Source organism: Lepus europaeus, chromosome 18, assembly GCF_033115175.1.
Source record: "Lepus europaeus isolate LE1 chromosome 18, mLepTim1.pri, whole genome shotgun sequence".
Classification (NCBI taxonomy): domain Eukaryota; kingdom Metazoa; phylum Chordata; class Mammalia; order Lagomorpha; family Leporidae; genus Lepus; species Lepus europaeus.
In genome coordinates, this window is record NC_084844.1 from 256,468 (window position 1) to 278,747 (window position 22,280).

Consider the following 22,280-nt stretch of genomic DNA (forward strand, 5'->3'; position numbering starts at 1 on the left):
ACCCCAGCAGCGATAGCCTCAGCATCCGGCTTTGGAGTGAGGTGAGACCAGACTGCAGCAGCCCAGCCACTGAGAATAAAGCTGTGGGAAGAGCCTGGCTAGAGTCCGGCTTGGAGCCCTGCGGGGGACAGTGTACCTGCCAACATAGAGGGAAATAAAGGGGGCACATTTCTCCCTCCCTGACCACCCAGCACCAGCATCCTGTAACTAGTTGAGAGAGGCCGGGCACTGTTTTGGACATATGTAACAATTGCACAAGCCTGTGTCGTGCCTAGCAACCAGCCAAGAAGAGATGCCTGAGTCTGGCTGGGGGCTCCTGACTGCACTGGGGCCTATGCAAACACTGGGGCTGCATGTGAGGACACGGAACGTGGCTGGGACTCTGGGCAGTCACTGCAGGCGGCTCCGCATGCTCGGGGCTCCCTGCCTGCCTGGTGAGGGTCATTGCTGCGGGATCTATGCTCGCACCGAGGACTGCACAGATCCTTTGTGTGGTTCTGGTGGCAACATGTATGAAAATCGTACCCACTGGGGCTAGCACCCAGGCATTGGTCTCCTTTGAGGAGAGAAGGAGAGCATGAGACTATGCTAAACAAAACCGCCCCTCTGATAAAAAAAGAAAAAAGAGAGAGATTTACCATGCCCAATTTGGGAGTCCCCTTGGACACTCCCCTCACGCTGGAGCACGATCAGAGCTCCCTGGCCACAGCCGGTACACATCTCGGGGTATTCACTGAAAGAGCAGACACTGCGCTAAGACCCAGAGGCATGGCTCAAAGATAAAGCCATCACAGTGGGGGAAAAATGAGCATCACCACAAATACCCACTAACAAACGGAACAATTCAAAACAAAAATAAGGAAGACAACATGATGCCCCTAAAAGAACACAACACTTCAATACTAGAATGTGAAGATTAAGAGACTGAAGGAATGCCAGAAATGGAATTCAAAAGCTGATCATAGGATTACTTAGAAGTAACCAGGGCTGGCGCCGCAGCGCAATAGGCTAATCCTCCGCCTGCAGCGCCGGCACACCGGGTTCTAGTCCCGGTCGGGGCACCGGATTCTGTCCCAGTTGCCCCTCTTCCAGGCCAGCTCTCTGCTGTGGCCCAGGAGTGCAGTGAAGGATGGCCCAAGTGCTTGGGCCCTGCACCCCAAGGGAGACCAGAAGCACCTGGCTCCTGCCTTCGGATCAGCGCGGTGCACCGGCTGCAGCGGCCATTGGAGGGTGAACCAACAGCAAAAGGAAGACCTTTCTCTCTGTCTCTACCTCTCTCATTGTCTACTCTGCCTGTCAAAAAAAAAAAAAATCAATACACAAAAATCAACAGCCTTTGTATACACAGACACTGCCAAGGCTGAGAAAGAGCTTCTAAGACCAATCTCATTCACAATAGCTACAAAAAAAAAATCAAATACCTTGGAATAAATTTAACCAAGGATGTCAAAGAGCTCTACAATGAGAATTACAAAACATGAAAGAAATAGAAGACACAAAAAAAATGGAAAAATCTTCCATGTTCATAAATTGGAAGAATCAATATAATCAAAACGCCCATACTATAGAAAGCAATTTACAGATTCAACACGATACCAATCAAAATATCAAGGAAATTCTTCTCAGATATAGAAAAAAGTATGCTGAAATTCATTTGGAAACACAGGACACCCCTAATAGCTAAAGCTGGAGGCATCACAATACCAGATTATAAGACATACTACAGGGCAGTTATAATCAAAACAGCCTGGTACTGGTACAAAAACAGATGGATAGACCAATGGAACAGAACAGAAACACCAGAAATCAACCCACCCATCTACATCCAACTTATCTTTGACAAAGGAGCTAAAACCAATCCCTGGAGCAAGGACAGTCTCTTCCACAAATGGTGCTGGGAAAGCTGGATCTCCACATGCAGGAGGATGAGCAAGACCCCTACCTCACACCTTACACAAACATCCACTCAACATGGATTAAAGACCTGAATCTGCAACCCAATACCATCAAATTATTAGAGAACACTGGGGAAACCCTGCAAGACACTGGCATAGGCAAAGAGTTCTTGGAAAAGATCCCAGAGGCACAGGCAATCAAAACCAAAATTGACAAATGGGATTATATCAAATTGAGAAGCTTCTGCACTACAAAAGAAACTTCAGCAAAGTGAAGAGACAACTGACAGAATGGGAGAAATTATTTGCAAACTATGCAACTCATAAAGGATTAATAACCAGAATACATAAGAGATCAAGAAACTAAACAACAACACAGTCAAGAAAAGGGCAAAGGACTTAAACAGGAATTTTCAAAACAGCAAATCCAAATGGAGAACAGACACATGAAAAAATGCTCAGGATCATCAGCCGTCAGGGAAATGTGAATTAAAACCCAGTGAAATATCACCTCACCTCATCAGAACAGCTCACATACAGAAGTCAACAAACAACAAATGCCGGTGAGGATGTGGGGAAAAAGGTGCCCTAATCCACTGTTAGTGGGAATGTAAATTGGTACAGCCACTGTGGAAGACTATGGAGATACCTCAGAAATCTGAATATAGACCTACCACATGACCCAGCCATCCCACTCCTGGGAATTTACCCAAGGGAAATGAAATCAGCATATGAAAGAGTTATCTGTACCTACATGTTTATTGCAGCTCAATTCACAATAGCTAAGACATGGAATCAACCCCAATGCCTAAAACTGAAGACTGGATAAAGAAATTATGAGATATATACACCATGGAATACTACACAGTGGTTAAAAAAAATGAAATCTGTCATTTGCAACAAAATGGATGAAACTAGATAACATCATAATTAGTGAAATAAGCCAGTCCCAAAAGGACAAATACCATATGTTCTCCCTGATCTGTGATAACTAACAGAGCACCTAAAAAGTAATCTCTAGATGTGAAACTGACACTTTGAGAAGCAGTGACTTGGAACAGCCCTCATCTGGAATGTTGAAGAACAGTTTTTCCCCCCTACTATTTGTAGAGTTACCTGTATGTGTATAAAGTTAACTGAAAAGAGATCTCAGTAAAAAATAAGAATGGGAATAGGAGAGGGAGGAGAAAGAGGGGTGAGAGTGTGGGTGGAAGGGCAGGTATGGTGGGAAGAATCACTATATTCCTAAAGTTGCACTTATGAAAAGTATGAAGTTTGCATTCCTTAAATAAAAGGTTTCCAGGGGAAAAACAGTTTAACTTTCATATCTAACCTAAGATCTAAAATGATAAAACTGAAGAAAATACAGGGCAAAAGCTTTACAACATTGGATTTAGCAATGATTTCTTGAAAGTGACACAAAGCATAAACACCAGAAGATTGGACTACATTGAAATTAAAACTTCTCTGCACCAGAGGACACAGCAGGGAGAAGGCAGCCTACAGAGTAAGAGGAAACACCTGCACATCCTCTGTCTGATTACTATCCAGAATGCACAAAGAACAACAAATCGATTAAAAATGGGGCAAAAGACTTCAAAAGATTTTTCTCCAACTATGCTAAGGCAGAGAACAAGCACATGAGAGACAGGCAATGCCAAGAATCATCAGGGCAATGCGAACCAAAAACACAGTGAGATGCCAACTCTCACCCAGGAAACAAGTGCTGGTGAGGACGCGGGAGAACTGGAGCCCTGCCCCCTGCTGTTAGGAATGCAGAATGCACAGCCCCCATGGAAATCAGTGCGGTGGCGCCTCAAAAATCAGGAACAAATCACGCTGCGACCCAGCAGATCCATCATGGGCACAAACTCCAAAGAGCTGGGAGCTCAGAGCTCCCCAAGCCCACGGCAGCAGCCAACAGAGGGACAGAAAGACAGACACCCAACGCTGCTCAGCCTCAGAACAGAGGAACCTCCAGGGCATCATGCTGAATGACATCTGTCAGTCAAAGACAGGAAGGGTTCCCCTTTCATGAGGCTCCTTGGGGAGTCAAACTCAAAGAGACACAAAGGACAATGAGGGCTGCCAGTGGCAGGGGCGGGCGAGGAGTTAGTGTTGATGGGACGCTGGGTCCTGCAAGCTGACAGGGACGGCGGTGACAGCTGCACAGCCATCTGAATGCAGCTGACACCCCGAAACCTAACAGTAGAAACCGGTTAAGATGGTAGACATTCTACAGTCTACCAGTTGCAAGATTTAAAATTGCATTCATCCTGAGATATCAATTGTCTATGTATCAGAAAACTTTTAAAAAGAAACACAGGACAATGGGATAGCCCAGCCCTCAAAAGCAACCTGCTCAAGGGGTAGCACTGCTTGGGATTCCTAATGGTGCACGCTACGGGGATCCCACACACTGCGGGAGCTTCTGCAGGAATCCTCTCAGCTCCCACTGGGTGCGAGCCTCGCTTCTTGCGTGAAAGTCAGAGGGGCCCTATTTATAGCCTCTTAGCAGGAATCCCAGGCCAAGGGCAGAGACATCTCCATTTTTCAAAAACCATAATACGCCAAGGTCACGGTCACCCTCTGTGAACCCTAAAGCTCCAGGAAAAGAGCTGGTGTGAGCGTGAGAACCTGCAGAAAGGAAGGCCAGATTATGTTTTCAGGTCGCTCAGCTCTGCATTTCTCCTCTAAGTCTCTGCTAGAAAGATTTCTTTAAAAATTTTTATTAAAGATTTATGTATGTATTTATTTATTTATTTGAAAGGCAGAGTGGGACTGGCGCTGTGGCGTAGCAGGTAAAGCTTCTGCCTACAGTGCCAGCATCCCCTATGGGAGCCAGTTCGAGACCCGGTGACTCTACTTCTGACCCAGCTCTTTGCTGTGGCCTGGGAAAGCAGTGGAAGATGGCCCAGGTCCTTGGGCCCCTGCACCCACGTGGGAGACCTGGAAGAGGCTCCTGGCTCTGGATTGGCACAGCTCTGGCCATTGCGGCCAATTGGGGAGTGAACCAGTGGATGGAAGACCTTTCCCTCTCTCTGCCTCTTCTCTTTCTGTGTAACTCTGACTTTCAAATAAATACATAAATCTTTAAAAAAAAAAAAAAAAAGAAAGGCAGAGTTATAGAGAGGCAGAGGCAGAGAGAGAAAGAGAGGTCTTCCATCTGCTGGTTCATTCTCCAAGTGGCCACAACAGCCGGAGCTGAGCCAACCTGAAGCCAGGAGCCAGGAGCCAGGAGCTTCTTCCAGGTCTCCTCATGGGTGCAGCAGCCCCAGAACTTGGACCATCTTCTACTGCTTTCATAGGCCGTAGAGCTGGCTGCAAAGTGAAATAGCCGGGACTCAAACCAGCACCCATATGGGATGCCGGCACTGCAGGAGGCAGCTTTACTTGCTATGGCACAGTGACAGCCCCTCTAAAAAATTTTTTTAAACAAAAAAGGCAATGGGAAAAAAATGAAAAACAAGCAGTAAAATGGCAGGCATAAACTGAACTATGCTGATATTTAAAAATCAAATCTGAATGGACTGAACAGCTCACAGAAAAAGGCAGGGGTTGGCAGACTGGGTATAAAAACAAGCAGTATATCAAAAGGCGCCCAGACTAGAAACAAAAGAGATCAAGTCACTAGGATAGCAGCTACTGATGGCAGTAGGCCAAACCCAGTCTGAGGCCTCTTTGTCTAAGGTCCTAAGTTAAAAATGGTTTTATTTTTTAAAGGGCTGTACAGGGAAAAGAAATGATAAAGTATTTGGGACAAAGACCTAAGATATTTACTCTCTGGCCCTTTAAGGAAAAAGCCTACCAGCATGCATATACCGGGGATACCAAATTATTAGGACAAAAGTGGTGAGAGACAAGGACCAGGGCCGGCACACCAAGAAGATAAAATAACAGATACACATCTACCAGGAGTCTCCCACCCAAAACGTGAAGGAAGAACTGCCAGAACTGAAGAAGTGGACGTTACAGTAACAGTTGGGGACTTGAGCCCAGCTCATTCAGGAGAGGACCCTGTGGCCAGGGGGCTGAGCTGCCCTGTGTGACACCCACACCCCACATCAGAGTGCCTGAGGCCGAGTCTTGGCGACCCTGTGCTCAGAAACAGCTCATGCTAACAGGCATGGGAAGCAGCAGCTGATGGCCCAAGTGCTTGTCCTGCCACCCACATGGGAGACCTGGCTGGCATTCCTGGCTCCTGGCATCCAGCCCTGGCTGGTGCAGGTATGTGACGGATGTCTCTCTCCATCTCTACCTTTACAACTCTATTTTCAATATCTGATTGAGTGAGTGATAACTGGTGAGACAGGCTCTGTCCAGAGGACCCGTGCTCCTAATCACAAGAGGTTTTGGTGCCACATATGCAGGCATGTCTCAAACATCAAAAACAGAGACCATCACCTGGAAGCTCAGGGTGACCAACAGGAAACAAAGGGCACGTCTCCTGGACCCCGTGGGCATCACAGCACACAGCCACAAGCAACCAAACTATCAAGGCCTTAGTCCTCGAAAGAACTTTCTGCAAAAGATGCACCCTAAAACTGGAACACTGAACGTGCACCCTCACAAAGGGCCTGACGTCCGCAGGCATTCACCGTCTTTAGATCCGCGTGTGACAGGCAGTGACACAGCCTTCCTAGGCAAAGATAATCTGGCCTCCTGGAGGATGTAATAACAGCACTAATGCTCTGTTTATGTTCTGGGTTGCACACTTAGCTTTTCTCTTTGAAGACACATTTAACTGCCTACGAAATGCCAACATATCCTGAAACTGCTCCTGTAATTATGAAAACAGCCACTAATGCCTGCTGCACTCCCAGGAGGCAACACAGAAGACAGCCAGAGTGGCCAAGCAGAGATCAGGGTGGGAGGCACGGCATCGCCGAGGGAGACGAGGCGTGTCCCCGGCCTAGGCTCCTCCTGGCCGCAGGCAAGTTCCTGCCCTCGACTACACGCCAGCCCAGGGCATTCACACGGGAACAGTCACACATCAGGGCTGCCCGACAAGGGACTCTAGAAGGGAACTGGAAACAGACCATTACCCGGCACACCAGGCGTGCAGCCTGCCTGTTTATCGCTCTGAGATTACTACTCGGTGCTCACCAGCTCCACGCAGCACGCACACGGGGGAACCTACCCGTCCCAGTGGTTGACCTTCATGGCGACCAGGTGCTCTATCATGGGCTCGGTGTACTCAGCAAAGCCAGCAATATACACGCTGGAAGACAAAGTTCTCGGTCAGTGAGAATGCAGCAAAAGCAAGAACACGAAACACAGCATTTTAAAAACAGATGCCATCTCTTGCCGAGCGAAAAATACCTACCATAGGACTCAGCCACGCCCCCCTAAGTAGCTTCCCATTTTCCCAGAGCTGCACACACAACTGTACCCCCAGGACACCAGGCACAGCCAGGGAACAGGCTGTGACTCAGTCACAGGACGCACGCTCATCAGAAACTCAACACGTGGTCAGAAAGAAGGCAGACAAAACCGGCACTCGCTAGCTTCTCCATTAATACAAAACAAATCTATTCTAATGGAAGCAGGTCAGCAGTTGCCTTCAGATGAGGGAGACCAGAGGTAGGGACTACAAAGAAGTAGGCAGCAAGAAATGTGTGGGGTAAAGGCCACACCCCTACCACAGTACACACAGTGACACAGGAATGATGCCACACCTCCACCTGGACACCCACAATGACACTAGGACGACAACCACACCCCCACCACGGCACACACAGTGACACCGGTATGAAGACCATGCCCCCACCACGGCTCACACAATGACACCGGGATGAAGGCCACGCCCCCACCACAGCACACACACTGACACCAGGATGAAGGCCACGCCCCCACCACGGCACACTCAGTGACACCGGGATGAGGCCACGCCCCCACCACGGCACACTCAGTGACACCGGGATGAGGCCACGCCCCCACCACGGCACACTCAGTGACACCGGGATGAGGCCACGCCCCCACCACAGCACACTCAGTGACACCGGGATGGAGACCACGCCCCCACCACAGCACACACACTGACACCAGGATGAAGGCCACGCCCCCACCACAGCACACACAGTGACACCGGGATGAGGCCACGCCCCCACCATGGCACACTCAGTGACACCGAGATGAGGCCACGCCCCCACCACAGCTCATACAGTGACACCGGGATGAGGCCACGTCCCTACCACAGCACACTCAGTGACACCAGGATGAGGCCACGCCCCCACCATGGCACACACAGTGACACCGGGTTGAAGACCACGCCCCCACCACGGCATACACCAGACACGGCACCTGTGGTGACACAGGAACGAATTTCACGTCCCCACCTTGGCAACCACAGTGACAGAGACTCTTGAGTGCATACTGAAGTCAACTGTCCATTTGATGTGCAGTTAACATGCGTCAATTACACTTCAACAAAGTTGTTAAGAACTTTGAGAAAATGAAGACAGACTGCGGGGTGGCGGCTGCTGTGGATTGTGTATTAGTCTGGGTGCCCCTAAGAGGCCCATGAGCTGAAGGCTTGGTCCCCACAGTATACTACGTTCATGGTAACAGAGTAAGGGTGGGAGACCTGACCCAGTCGTGGTATTTTAGGAAGCAGCTGGGAGGAGGTGCTTCGTCATCAAAGGTGTGCCTGGGACGGCAGCTCTGGAGCGGGCTGCATGCACCAGGAGAGCCATCCTCTGCACACCCACCCCTCCCACACTCAACCAGATCGTGCACTGTAAACCTCTGAATCCATGCACCAAAAGAAGCCTCCTTCCATTATAAGCAGTGGGGCAGGGATTCCCAAAAATGACAAGACTTCTATCCAAATAAAGATGATAAATCTAAATAACAATCGGTAGCAGATCATCACAAAAACAACACTGCCAGTAAGCACACAAAAAGGTGACTGACATCAGTAGTCAGCAGAGAATGCAAACTACACTCTAGAACGGGCAAGTATCAGGTAACAAGTACCAAGTGCTGGCAACAACGTGGAGTAGCAGAACTTGCACGCATTTCTCAGGGGGAGGAGAAAAAAGCAATTTCACAGTTCCTTATGAAGTTAAATACACAAAAATTACCTAGGTCTTAACATATCCACATAAACACTTCCAAATAAATGTTCAACAGCTTTATTCAACTGAGTCAAAAATTCAAAACAGGAGCAGGCATTCCAGCTAGCAGCTAGGACATCTGCATCCCACGGCAGAGTGCTTGTCTTAATACCCAGCTCCACGCCCAACTCCAGCTTCCTGCTGATGTGTCCCCTGGGAGGCAATGGTGATGGGTCAATGACCTGGGTCTCTGCCACCCATGTGGGAGACCTGGATGCAGTTTCCAGCTCCTGGCTTCAACCTGGCCCTTCCCTTGGGGAGCAAATCAGCCGATGGAAGATCTTTGTGTCTTTCGTGTCTCCCTCCCACCCCCACTGCCACCTCTCCTTGCCTCTCAAATGAACATTTTATTTGAAAACCATCTGTATGTTTGCCAACAGCTACAGCTACAGAGCAGCACACAGCTCAGCCACGGATGGATCCCACCAGCAGTGTGTGCTCTTCCTGACGCCACCTGAATCCACAGCGATGGGCAGAGCTCCAGGGCTGAGGCTGGGAGCAGAACTGCAGGGGTGCTGGGAGCCCCCACACCCCGGAAGGTGAAAGGGGGCCAGGTGTGAGCTGTCAGTGCTCACAGAGCTGCACCCTTCATGCAGGGGCAGCTGGTGGGGTTTAAGTTCTGACTGTCTCTTGAAATATCACAAGAGAATCGGAAAAATTGATCCCCATGTGGGAAAGACCTTCTGATAATGACGTAAGAGAAGACATCAACACATCCACACACAGAACCCCCACAGTCTGCCAGAGGAACACCAACAGCAGCGTCAGGAGACAACAAGGGGAAAGCCAGCACTGGCGTCACAGGAAAGGACACAAGGGCCTTGCGGAACTGCTGCCCACAAACAGTTACGGGAAAAGCTCAGAGCTCAACCACCTGAAGCAGCACTCAATCGCCTTCACTCTGTGTTCACTGGTCACTCCGCATCCGGGGTCTCAACCATGGTTGAGGGCCTACAAGGTCACATGGCCCAGGAACACAAAACCCAAATACCCTTGGGTCCAACAGGTCCACTTCTGGCCATCTACTCACAGATAATCACACTCGTGAGAAACCAGACACGCACTCCACACTGCTCTCAACAGAAAAGCCTGGACAGAGTCCAGTATCCACACAGGGTTCGCCTCACTGTACAACCAGGGCACCTGGAGCTGTCTGTATTTTCTCAGCTTTTTCGTGTGCATTACAGGAACAGAACTCTCTAGAGAAGGCTGGGGAACCTTCTGTCTGCCAGAGGCCATCCAGATATTCACATCATTCACGGGCCTGCTACAGATTTACTGAATTCCAAGTCCTGCCTGTGGATGCCTTAGCAGGGTCAGACCAAATGATTCTGTGGGCCTGATACGGCCCGTGGGTCAGACATTCCCCACCCCTGCTCCAGAGCATATGCGAAAACTGGTGACAGGCAACACCGGGAACGGGATCAGAGAGTGGGACAGGGACAGACAGGTATGACCCTCCCTGACACGCCTGCGCTTTCTGAGTATTACACCATGTGTGTGCACTGCCTATTCAAACAACATACCTTCTATAGTTCACACAGCTACAACTTGAAACCACACATATCATGTGAACCCACTACCTTATCCACACAGCCTCACACCAACCTCACCGCGGCCCCCACCACAGAGCCCAAGAGACTAGGCAGATGGCCAGGTGGGGACAGAGACGTGCCAGAGAAAACGGCACTGCAGAGCTGGACCCAGCGCTGAGTGTGAATGCCGCACGAACACGGTGTTGCAAGACACATAGCCCAAGAGTGCAGGCCAGGAAAGATCTGTGCTCTGAAAGGACAGAAAGAAAAGTGGAGGCTTCCTCAGGAGTGTGTGAGTGGGAAGTCTCCCCGAAGGTCACACAGCCTGAGAAAAATGGGAGGCTTGAGAAGCCAACCCCTCCCCTGTCATCAATGACCCCCGCACCAAGGTGCTGTGAGCATGCAACCCGTACTCTTGACAGGCAAATTCACAGCTAGGGTAACACAAGGAGCCCACAACAGGTGGTTATGAAGCACAAGAGTCCAGAGGAGCAAGCAGATGACCAAGGGCCCCAAGGAAAGAGGCAGATGGAGACTAAGCCTCCTGAGTTCCAGTCTGAAGTGAGGCCCAAGAAGCGGCAGTCTTGTGAAAGACTCCTGAATGTTTAGTCCAAGCCATCCCAGCATCTACTAGGTCCACGTGGGATGTCAGTGCAAACCGAAGAACTGCCACCAGGGGGCAGGAGAGGAAGGAGGAGGGGACTTGAGGACATGACAGGTGCAGGAGGAAGAGGCAAGGACAAGGTGAAAGGGGAGGGCACAGCAGATATGAGAGGGAAAGGAAGGAATGTGGCATAGCAGGTGCAGAAGGAGGAAGATGGGACAGCAGTACATGCAGGTGCAGGAAGAGGGGAGGAGGGGGGACATGGCAGGTGGGAGGGGACAGAGTGTATAGCAGGCGCAGCAGGAGGGGGGGACATGGCAGGTGGGAGGGGACAGAGTGCACAGCAGGTGCAGCAGCAGGAGGGGACATGGCAGGTGGGAGGGGACAGAGTGTACAGCAGGTACAGCAGCAGGAGGGGACATGGCAGGTGGGAGGGGACAGAGTGTATAGCAGGTACAGCAGGAGGAGGGGACATGGCAGGTGGGAGGGGACAGAGTGTATAGCAGGTACAGCAGGAGGAGGGGACATGGCAGGTGGGAGGGGACAGAGTGCACAGCAGGTACAGCAGCAGGAGGGGACATGGCAGGTGGGAGGGGACAGAGTGTATAGCAGGTACAGCAGGAGGAGGGGACATGGCAGGTGGGAGGGGACAGAGTGTATAGCAGGCGCAGCAGCAGGAGGGGACATGGCAGGTGGGAGGGGACAGAGTGTATAGCAGGTACAGCAGCAGGAGGGGACATGGCAGGTGGGAGGGGACAGAGTGTATAGCAGGTACAGCAGGAGGAGGGGACATGGCAGGTGGGAGGGGACAGAGTGCACAGCAGGTGCAGCAGGAGGGGACATGGCAGGTGGGAGGGGACAGAGTGTATAGCAGGTACAGCAGCAGGAGGGGACATGGCAGGTGGGAGGGGACAGAGTGCACAGCAGGCTCAGCAGGAGGGGGGGACATGGCAGGTGGGAGGGGACAGAGTGTATAGCAGGTACAGCAGGAGGAGGGGACATGGCAGGTGGGAGGGGACAGAGTGCACAGCAGGCTCAGCAGGAGGGGGGGACATGGCAGGTGGGAGGGGACAGAGTGTATAGCAGGCTCAGCAGAAGGGGGGGACATGGCAGGTGGGAGGGGACAGAGTGCACAGCAGGTGCAGCAGGAGGGGACATGGCAGGTGGGAGGGGACAGAGTGTACAGCAGGTACAGCAGCAGGAGGGGACATGGCAGGTGGGAGGGGACAGAGTGTATAGCAGGCGCAGCAGGAGGAGGGGACATGGCAGGTGGGAGGGGACAGAGTGCACAGCAGGTGCAGCAGGAGGGGACATGGCAGGTGGGAGGGGACAGAGTGTACAGCAGGTACAGCAGGAGGAGGGGACATGGCAGGTGGGAGGGGACAGAGTGTATAGCAGGTACAGCAGGAGGAGGGGACATGGCAGGTGGGAGGGGACAGAGTGCACAGCAGGCTCAGCAGGAGGGGGGGACATGGCAGGTGGGAGGGGACAGAGTGTATAGCAGGCTCAGCAGAAGGGGGGGACATGGCAGGTGGGAGGGGACAGAGTGTATAGCAGGTACAGCAGGAGGAGGGGACATGGCAGGTGGGAGGGGACAGAGTGTACAGCAGGTACAGCAGAAGGGGGGGACATGGCAGGTGGGAGGGGACAGAGTGTATAGCAGGCTCAGCAGAAGGGGGGGACATGGCAGGTGGGAGGGGACAGAGTGTATAGCAGGCTCAGCAGAAGGGGGGGACATGGCAGGTGGGAGGGGACAGAGTGTATAGCAGGTACAGCAGGAGGAGGGGACATGGCAGGTGGGAGGGGACAGAGTGTACAGCAGGTACAGCAGCAGGAGGGGACATGGCAGGTGGGAGGGGACAGAGTGTATAGCAGGTACAGCAGCAGGAAGGGACATGGCAGGTGGGAGGGGACAGAGTGTACAGCAGGTACAGCAGCAGGAGGGGACATGGCAGGTGGGAGGAGGAAGAGGAATGGAGTGCATGGCCCATGAAGCAGGAAGGGAAGAGGACATGGCAGGTGCAGCAGGAGGAGATGGGGGCCTGGCAGGTACAGGAGGAGGAACAGGAGGAAGGCACAGGGAAGGGCGTGGGCAGGAGGGCTGGAAAGTGCTGTAATATGAAGGAACTCAGTCAGTTCCTGGGGCAGCAGGGCAAAGCACAGATGGGTGAGGTCAGGCCCTAGGGGTAGAGGAGTCAGCTGGGACGCTTTGACAAGTTTCCAGGTTAACAAGAGCTGGAAGTCAGGGATGGCAGAGAGGGTGAACAGGAAGAAGGCAGTTTGAGGCCCATTAGGGATGTGGATCTGGCAGAACTAGGTCACTAACCAGGTGTGGGAAAATGAGAAAGAGAAATCAAGAAATGAGTAGAGGTGGGATTCATTTACGGAGCTGGGAAATACAGAGGCAAATAGCTCGTTCAAAGGCTTCCTGGATTTGAAGAACTTTTAGGTCACAGATGTGCAAAATTGCTGGAGGGCAAACTACTAGAAAGCAAAATCCACTTTATAAATGATGTTCAACGGTAAAAATAAGATTTACAGCAAGAAGACCAACAATCAAAACTCACAACTGCAGCGATTCAGAAAAGCAGCCCAGGAGCCAGTGTTGTGGCACAACGGGTTACGCCACTCCCTTATCAGAGCACCAGGCTGAGTCCCAGCTGCTCCGCTTCCAACCCAGCTCCCTGCGAAAGCCCCTGGGAGGCAGCAGGAGATGGCCCAAACACTTGGCCCAGTGCCACCCAAACGGGAGACTAAGATCAAGTTCCTGGACACTGGCTTCAGCCTGGCTCATCCCCGGCTGTTGCTGCCATTTGGGGAGTGAATCGACAGATGGAAAGTCAGTCAGTCAGTCAGTCAGTCAGTCATTCTGCCTTTCAAATAAATAAGTAACTCTTCAGAAGAGGGGATGGGACAAGGAGGGGAGGACAGCAGCCCAGCCGGCAGAGGCCCCACCTGTGCTCTCTCTATCAGAAACTGCAGGAGCAAAGCTGTCCTCTGACGCGTGGGAACCCGGAGGTGAGAAGCCCACAGGACAGCAGCAGGGTGCTGCAGGGTGCTGCTCAGGGGCGACTCGCCCCCGATGCCTGAGGAACTCAGTAACACAGGACAACGTGTAGAGCGAAGCCCTGTGAAGAGGCACAGGTCGCAGCAGGGCAGGGGAGCTCCGTGGGGGTGGACGTGTTCTTCATGCAGGCCACGGCAATGACTCAAGGGCTCACATGTGCCATAACCCGCCCCACACCTACACCACATTATGTAAACTGTAAAGAAACTGATGCACAGAAGTAATGCTCTTACTTCACAAAGAGCTCTGAGTGAGAAACACTCCACACCGAAGGACAAGCCAGACAAGGAGAAAGTGCCTGAGAGGAGCAGTGTTGAGAACACACACAGAACTCTCAGCAAGAGGAGAACCACCACTCCAAGAAACACACGGACAGAAGGCTGCCACCAGCCCACAGCAAGGTGCTCAGCGCCATCAGGAAGACACAAACTAGGAGTTACTTCCACACTCGCACCAGTGTGGCCACCCCAGCACACATGCCGTCCTCACACGTGCCCCCGCACAACCCCAGGTGAGCAGACAGGCCACCATGGGCCCTCCCGGCAGAACACGACTCAGCAACCAGGGCACAGAAGGCTCTCAGGCTGAGTGAGAGAAGCCAGCACAAGCAAAAAGCACACCACGGACCCCATCCACACAACCTGAGGGAGCAGATACTCATCTGGGTGACAGCAGCAGAGCAGGGCCACCTGGGGCAAGGCATGGGGAGGGGAGAGAGGGAAGCATGGGAAACACAGGCATTCCCTTGTCTTCCTTGTAGTGGCTGCTACAGACAGGCATGTCAAAATCTGCCACAACGTACACATCAAACACATAGACTTCCTATCATCCCTTAGCCCTTCAATAAAGTGGGCACAGAAAACACAAGCAAGCAGATGAGTGCCGGTGTCTGCTCCAGCCTGCGCACCTCACGGCCTGTCAGCTAAGACCCTGGGGGGATGCCCGTCGTCCACATCAGAGCTGACAATTCAGGTCCCGGCTCTGCTCCCAATTCCAGCTGAACTGCTGGAAACTGCAGGGCTGGCTCACGTTGCTGGTCCCTGTCACCCGTCTGGAGACCAGGACTGCACGCCCAGCTCTTGGCCACAATGCCCACTTGGGGTGTGAGTCAAAAGATGGGAGCATTTGTGTACCCACACCCTCTTGTGCTCTCTTTCTCCCTCTCCTCTCAAATAAGTGAATGAAAATTAAAAAAAAAAAAAAAAAAAAAAAAAAAAAAAAAAAAACCAGGGGCTGGTGTTATGGCATGGCAGGTAAAGCCTGCAATACCAGTATCCCATATGGGTGCAGCTTCGAATCCTGGCTACTCCACTTCTGATCCAGGTTCTTGCTAACAGCCTGAGAAAAGTGGAATAAGAGGGCTAAGAGCTTGGGCTCCTGCCACCTACATGGGAGACCTGAATGAAGCTCCTAACTCCTGGCTTAGTCCTGGCCATTGAGGCCATCTAGGCCATCCTCTTTCTAACTCTGAATTTCAAATAAATAAGTATTTAAAGAAGAAAAGAGGAAAAGAGACAGAGAGAGAGAACTCCCAGTTTCCTGAGGAACCTGGTTGATTTCTGTGTTCGACAGACGCAGGGCTGAGTCCCTGACCTTAACCTCCAGGCACCAGGCACCTCCCCGATCTGTGCCCTCATCCTGCTGTGGGAAACTCTGGACACCGCCAACTCTGAGATCCCCTGGGACACCCCTGGTGACACCCACGTGGCCTCTGACCATGTGGTCTCCTTGTTCCCAGTCATCAAATGCAGCCACGGTGGTAATGGTAGTCAACCAGATCCCTCACCACCCTGCACCCCACAGCTCACAACCACCCCCTCCTCACTGCAGCTCACAGCCCCGCCTGACCTGGGGCTACAAACCCCCCACCCACCCACTTTCTCTACACAGTGCTCTCAGCCTCGCACCCAGAGTCCCGGCTGAGCACAGGGCCCTTACTGGGGGAGAGAGCCTGAGGCTGGTGCACAACCACGCCTGGTGTTGGCATGTCCTCACGTCGGCGCAGGGCCCGGTGCTGTAAGTGTTTCTATAGGACGCAAACACGACTCACAGCTGTGTCTCAGGGTGGCTTAGGAACCTCAGCAGGTAAATTGCAACTGCACCCTAGGCGCTCAGGAGAAGGGTGCCGGACACTCCCCATGAAATGCACAGGCAGTGTTGACAAGCCAGGAAAACAGGAAGAACCAACAGGGCACAAAAGGATGTCACAGCCAAGGGAAGATAGAGGAAACAGACAACAAGTTCGAGTTTGGTCAGAGATCCTTCCGGAAATGGGGCCAGATTCTCTGCTTTGAAAAACCTGTGCGTGTGGTCGTGAGGAAATGCCATTTCTGCGTGGCCGGCACGCAGGGCACTTTGGAAATCTGTCCTTAGGAGCAGCAGTGGTTAGCAATTGTTTTTAAAAATGAACTTAGCATTCCCTGAGAAATGCTCCCTCCTGCCCTAAGACAGACAAGCCAAGCCTTTGTTCCCTTCAGCGCTGTCATGTGACCGAGAGCACATGAATCGTCCGCCACACTCTACTCCCTGGCTGGACTTCTCAAAGACCGCTTTCTTAAGCTCCTCACAAACAACCCAGAGATAACCTCAATGTTGAAATGGTTCCTGATGAAAGAGAAGAAACAGAGAGCAAACGCAAGCGTGCCGAGCTCTACGCAGGACCGGTGCATACGGTGTGGGGACGGCAAGCCCTCGAGAACACAGTGCTGCTCCAGACAGCAGCATGACAAGGTCCAGACAAACCTGCTGTCAACGTGTCACTTTCCACGCAAACCACATGGACATCAAGTGGACCTTCGCAGGTAAGGGAAGCATGGTGGAAACAGACACGGAAGGAGACGTACCATTCTGCGACACACATGAAAACTTACCTTATAACCAGGAAACAGTTAGATATTTTACCAACTGCAAAATAGTCAGCGGTGGTCAGAATATCAATTCCATGAGGAAAAGTACCCTGGATAAATGTGAAATTAGAAAAAAGAAAAGAGGAAAATTAATCTAAGTGCATACCTGGACTTTCATAAGCCCAGCAATGATGGTCAGAGATAAATCAAGTCTGTGCTCTCACTGCCTAACCTGGCTGGGCCCAAAACTACCTCAACCACTCAACTCCACAATGCTGGGAGAAACTTTTTTAAAGCACACACCCTGAGAAGGTATCAGGGTTCAACGGTGTAGATCTCAATCCCCCTGTGCCCCTAGCCAGGCAAAAAGACCCTAGCATGTGCCCACTCTGGGAGAGGAAGGTGCTGGTGGTCTCACAGACCAGAGCCCATGCCTCAGTCTAATGGACAAGCAGTGACCTGGCTGGTGCCAAGGTGGGGCTGACAGCACCCCAGAAGCAGCAAACCCTAGACTCTGAAATAAGGGGGATGAGGGTCCACAGACACTCTCCCAGCAGACTCCTGTCCCGGGGCCATAGTCTGCATAGTGCTGTAGACACCACTCTGTAAAACGATTCCAACATCTGAAACACCACAAATGTAGAAAACCTGACAGTATGAACCACAGGGGTATTTTTAACAGGTCTCAGAGAAGACCTCCCACCCCCAACACACAGGCCCCGTGAGAGAAACTTAAAGAAGCTCCCAACTACAGCAAAACTGGCATGAGTTTATCAAACAAAGCTCAGGAAAATGACAAGCACCCAACACCACCAACCAATGCACCCAACACTGCCAATCAACTATACCAAACACCAATACCACCAAACTACACCCAGCACCAACCAACTGCACCAACACCAACACAGCCAACAGATTACACCCAACAGCAACACAGCCAACAGACTGCACCCAACATCAGTCAAATGCACCCAGCGCCAATCGACTGCACCCAACACCAACACCACCAACCAATTGCACCCAACACTAATACAGCAAACACACCAACACAGCCAACAGACTACACCCAAACCACCAGTCAACTGCACCCAACACCAACATTGCCAATCGACTGCACCCAATACCAACACCACCAAATGACTGCATGCAACACCAATCAACTGCACCCAACACCAACACAACCAAGAGACTGCACCCAATGCTGCCAACCAACTGCACTCAACACCACCAATCAACTGCAACTAACACTGCCAAAAAAAATGGATGGTGTCTTTCACACACGGGTGCACCCATGCAAACAGAAGCCGTCAGCACCCACCTGTTACCCTGGATGGCTACACACACACACACACACAGGGACTCAGCAGGTACCAAGAGGAGTCACTACCTCAGCTGCTGTCACTCTTTATCACAACAAGCAAGTATGCAACCAGCTCCTGAGCAAGCTGACACATAAAGAACTAAATTTATGATTTGAGCCCCAATTTCCACATGAGATTTAGGCTATTTATTATCACGGAAACAATGTCAAAAATGATGGTTTAGTGCTCAAGCTGCACCTAAAAAGCCCATCAGTCTAAGCCAGTGGCATCAATGATGCCATCCCAAGTCCAAAACAGCTAAACAGGTAACAGCCTAGGAAGAGCTGGGGTGTAGCTCTTCTTGCTTTCTTGCACTAAAAGCCACCCTCTGGACAGATCTGAGTACAGAGTTGGATAATGCTACTGGTCACTGGCCAGAAGGGAGTGTCTGTGATTAGCCTGGGGCTGGGGGAGGTGCGTGTGGCCAAAGGAAGCAGCTCCCTATCCACTCCACCCACCCAGGCCTGCCCATCTTTGAGTTCAGATTCCTCCTCAACATCTGTTACTGACCGTGGCACTTGATCATTCAAATCCCACATCTCTATTTAAGAATTTAGTGAGCAAACATCACAGGACAAACAGCTCTCCTGAGAACACCCAGGGACACACTGCATCCACCCAGCTACACCCTGACCCCCTTCCTGATAGGATGAGCTGACAGAACGTATACTCAATGCTTGGGATCCCACAAATCCCCTGCAAGGGTTATGCTGGGAGCTGCAGCTGCTGGAGATGTCACACGTGGATCCAGCTGCAGCTCATATCTCCACGGCCTAACTACAGGGCAGGACAGAGCTTCCCCCAGGCTGAAAGTGCTACACCCCATTCTACAGAAGGGGGTTCACCCACTCCATGAGGTGGCCCATGTTCCACACAAAGGTGGGAAACCCAGGGCAATGTCCAGGGGGTCAGGACCAAGTCCCACCAAGAAAACAGATGACAGGACTTAGGGCCCAGCCCCCAACACCATAGCCCAGGATGAGAATAAACAAACAGGGAGGGTCAGGCTTTGCCCTGCCAGGCAGGGTGTTCCATCCTCTAGGGCGAGGGGGCTGCTTCCTCACCAGGATAAAGGCAGAAGAGGCAAGTGTGCAGGCAGGCCATCACAACGCCAGCACAGTGCCCTGGTCCACAGGCAGCACAGTCACGGAGTGGGAGACAGGTGGAGGCCGCCTCCCATGGAGACAGCCCTCCCTACCCAGCTCTCAGGAAAAGAGAGGTCCCTGTCTCTGCCCTGCTCCTTGGTGGGGCTGGTACACAGCAAAGAGGATGAGTCTAGGTATCAGGACTAGGTCTTCACACTGGAACCCAGAGAGCCTGATGGAGGAGTCGGCCCTACCCTGAGCACCCCTACCTCACTTCCAGGCCCCTCCTCATGTACCAGGCACCTACTTCCCACACCAAGAGGCTTGCCCAGGCCTGCCCAAGCAGATGAATGAGTCTTTAGGAAGCCTCACACAGGCCACGTGGACACAGAGATGAGGGAAGAGGGTGGGTCAGCCTGAGCAGGTGGCAGGGCAGGGCCCTGCTCTTCTCTGACCTGTGGTGTGATTTCATCTTCTGTGCTGTGAGCTTTATAAGTGTGTCCTCTTCTCAGGTGTAGGAGTGACAGGGAGAACCCCAGCAGGGAGGCCTCAGGGGAAAGGGGCTGGCCTGAGGCTGGAAGAACATTTCCTTTCCCACCAGGGCTGTCTGGGAATGTTCCAGACCAAAGGGCTGTGACCAGAGGGTGTGCGCTTCCTGTCCTTACGGCAGGTAATCACTGGGGCATGTGCTTGTGTGAGTGGTATGCGTGCTATGTCTGTGTGTACTACATGTGGGGTCTGCTGTGTGCACTTGTGCATACCCTGTGAGGGGGAGGTACTGTGCGGTTCTGCAGTGTGTCAAGTGTGTAGCACGTGTGTTGTGTCTATGTATACTGTACACGTGGGTATGTGGGCTGGTGTTGTACCTATCTGTATCATGAATGGCATATGTTGTTGTTGTACATATTGTGTGCATGGGTATGTGGGTGGGTGCTGCATACATGGCTGTCTTTTAGGTGGTGTATTCTGTGTGTCTGTGCATGGGTATGTGCAGCGTATATCATGCACATGGATATGTAGCTACATGATCTGTGTCACATGTGGTATGTTGTGGTGTGCCTATGTGTATTGTGTGTATGTGTTTTGTGCATTGTGTGTATTTTGGGGGGTATCCAGGTGTGCTATTCACCAGTGTGTTATGTGGCATTATTGTGTTTGTGTATACTGTATGCATGGGTATCTGTTGTATCATGTTTGTGTTTTCTGTGCATGTGTATTATGTGTATATGTTATGTATGTGGCATATGTTTGTGTATGTATGTGGGTACGTGGGTGTGTACTGTGTGCATCTTTACCATGCATGTGGTGTGTGTGCTGCATTTGGGTCTACCCTATGTCTGGGTATGTGGGTGTGTGGCGTGCATCCATTACATGTACATGTTGTATGTGGTGTTTGTGGATATTGTGTGTGTGGATATATAGATGTGTGTTGTGTACATGTGTGCCATGCACATGGTCTGTATGTTTGTAGATTGTATGTATGGGTATCTGGTGTGTTGTGTGTGGGTATGTTTTGTGCATGCGTGTATGGAACTGAATATGGGGCTGGCACTGTGACATAGTGGGTAAAGCCACCACCTGCAGTGCCAGCATCCCATATAGGCACCAGTTTGAGTCCTGGCTGTTCCACTTCTGATCCAGTTCTCTGCTATGGCCTGGGAAAGCAGTGGAAGATGGCCCACCTGGGCCCCTGTACCCATGTGGGAGACCAGAAAGAAGCTCCAGGCTCCTGGCTTCGGACTGGCACAGCTCCAGCCATCGCGGCCATTTGGGAAGTGAACCAGCGGGTGGAGGATCTCTCTTTCTTCCCCTCTCTGCCTCTCTGTAACTCTTTCAAATAAATAAATAAATATTTAAAAAAAAAAAAACTGAATGCATTTTTTCTTGTAAAACATACACTGGGGTCCGGCGCTGTGGCATTGCAGGTAAAGCCTCCCCCTGCAGTGCCAGCATCCCATATGGGCATAGGTTCAAGACTTGGCTGCTCCACTTCTGATCCAGCTCTCTGCTATGGCCTGGGAAAGCAGAAGATGGCCCAAGTCCTTGGGCCCCTGCACCTGCATGGGAGACCCAGAAGAAGTTCCTGGTTCCAGATCAGTCCAGCTCCAGCCACTGTGGCCATTTGCGGAGTGAACCAGTAGATGGAAGATCTCTCTCTCTCTCTCTGTGCTTCTGTTAACTCTGCCTTTCAAATAAAGAAATAATAAATCTTTAAAAACAAAAAAAAACTTCACGGTCCAAGTCCCTTCTGGTCATCTGTCTCTCAACACAAGAACTAAACGGGGGGCCCAGGCAGGAGTACTGGGATCAGCAGTCGACAGCACCTCAGAGAGAGGTTTCCTAGGCTGGGTCTCACAGGGACATCCCATCTTAAGGAGCCCCTCATTTCGTAGCTTGCTAATTCCTCCTGAAAATTTCCTTGGTGCTTCAGTCCAAAGACTACAGTCCAGGAGCCCTAAGGATATGCCTACTGGCTCAACAGAAATAGGCCCTGGATGGGGCCGGCGCTGTAGCATTGCGGGGTAAAGCCCTGGCCTTCAGTGCTGGCATCCCATATGGGCGCTGGTTCAAGTCCCGGCTGTTCCTCTTCCAATTCATCTCTCTGCTATGGCCTGGGATAGCAGTGGAGGATGACCTAAGTCCTTGGGCCACTGCACTCACATGGGAGACCTAGAAGAAGCTCCTGGCTCCTGGCTTCGGATCAGCGCAGCTCCAGCCGTTAGGGCCATCTAGGGAGTGAACCAGCAATGGAAGACCTTTCTCTCTGTC

At 51.7% G+C, this 22,280-nt stretch overlaps 1 protein-coding gene across 1 annotated transcript in view; it reads right to left on the minus strand.

The window, feature by feature from the left end:
• TBCD (tubulin folding cofactor D) overlaps positions 1 to 22,280 on the minus strand; it is a 176,669-nt gene that overhangs the window by 38,584 nt on the left and 115,805 nt on the right. Inside the window, exons 17-18 of the mRNA XM_062175522.1 lie at positions 17,090 to 17,175; positions 7,036 to 7,116 (exon numbers count right to left, since the gene is read on the minus strand). Coding sequence (XP_062031506.1) covers positions 7,036 to 7,116; positions 17,090 to 17,175 — 167 coding nt within the window. The remainder of the gene's footprint in view (positions 1 to 7,035; positions 7,117 to 17,089; positions 17,176 to 22,280) is intronic.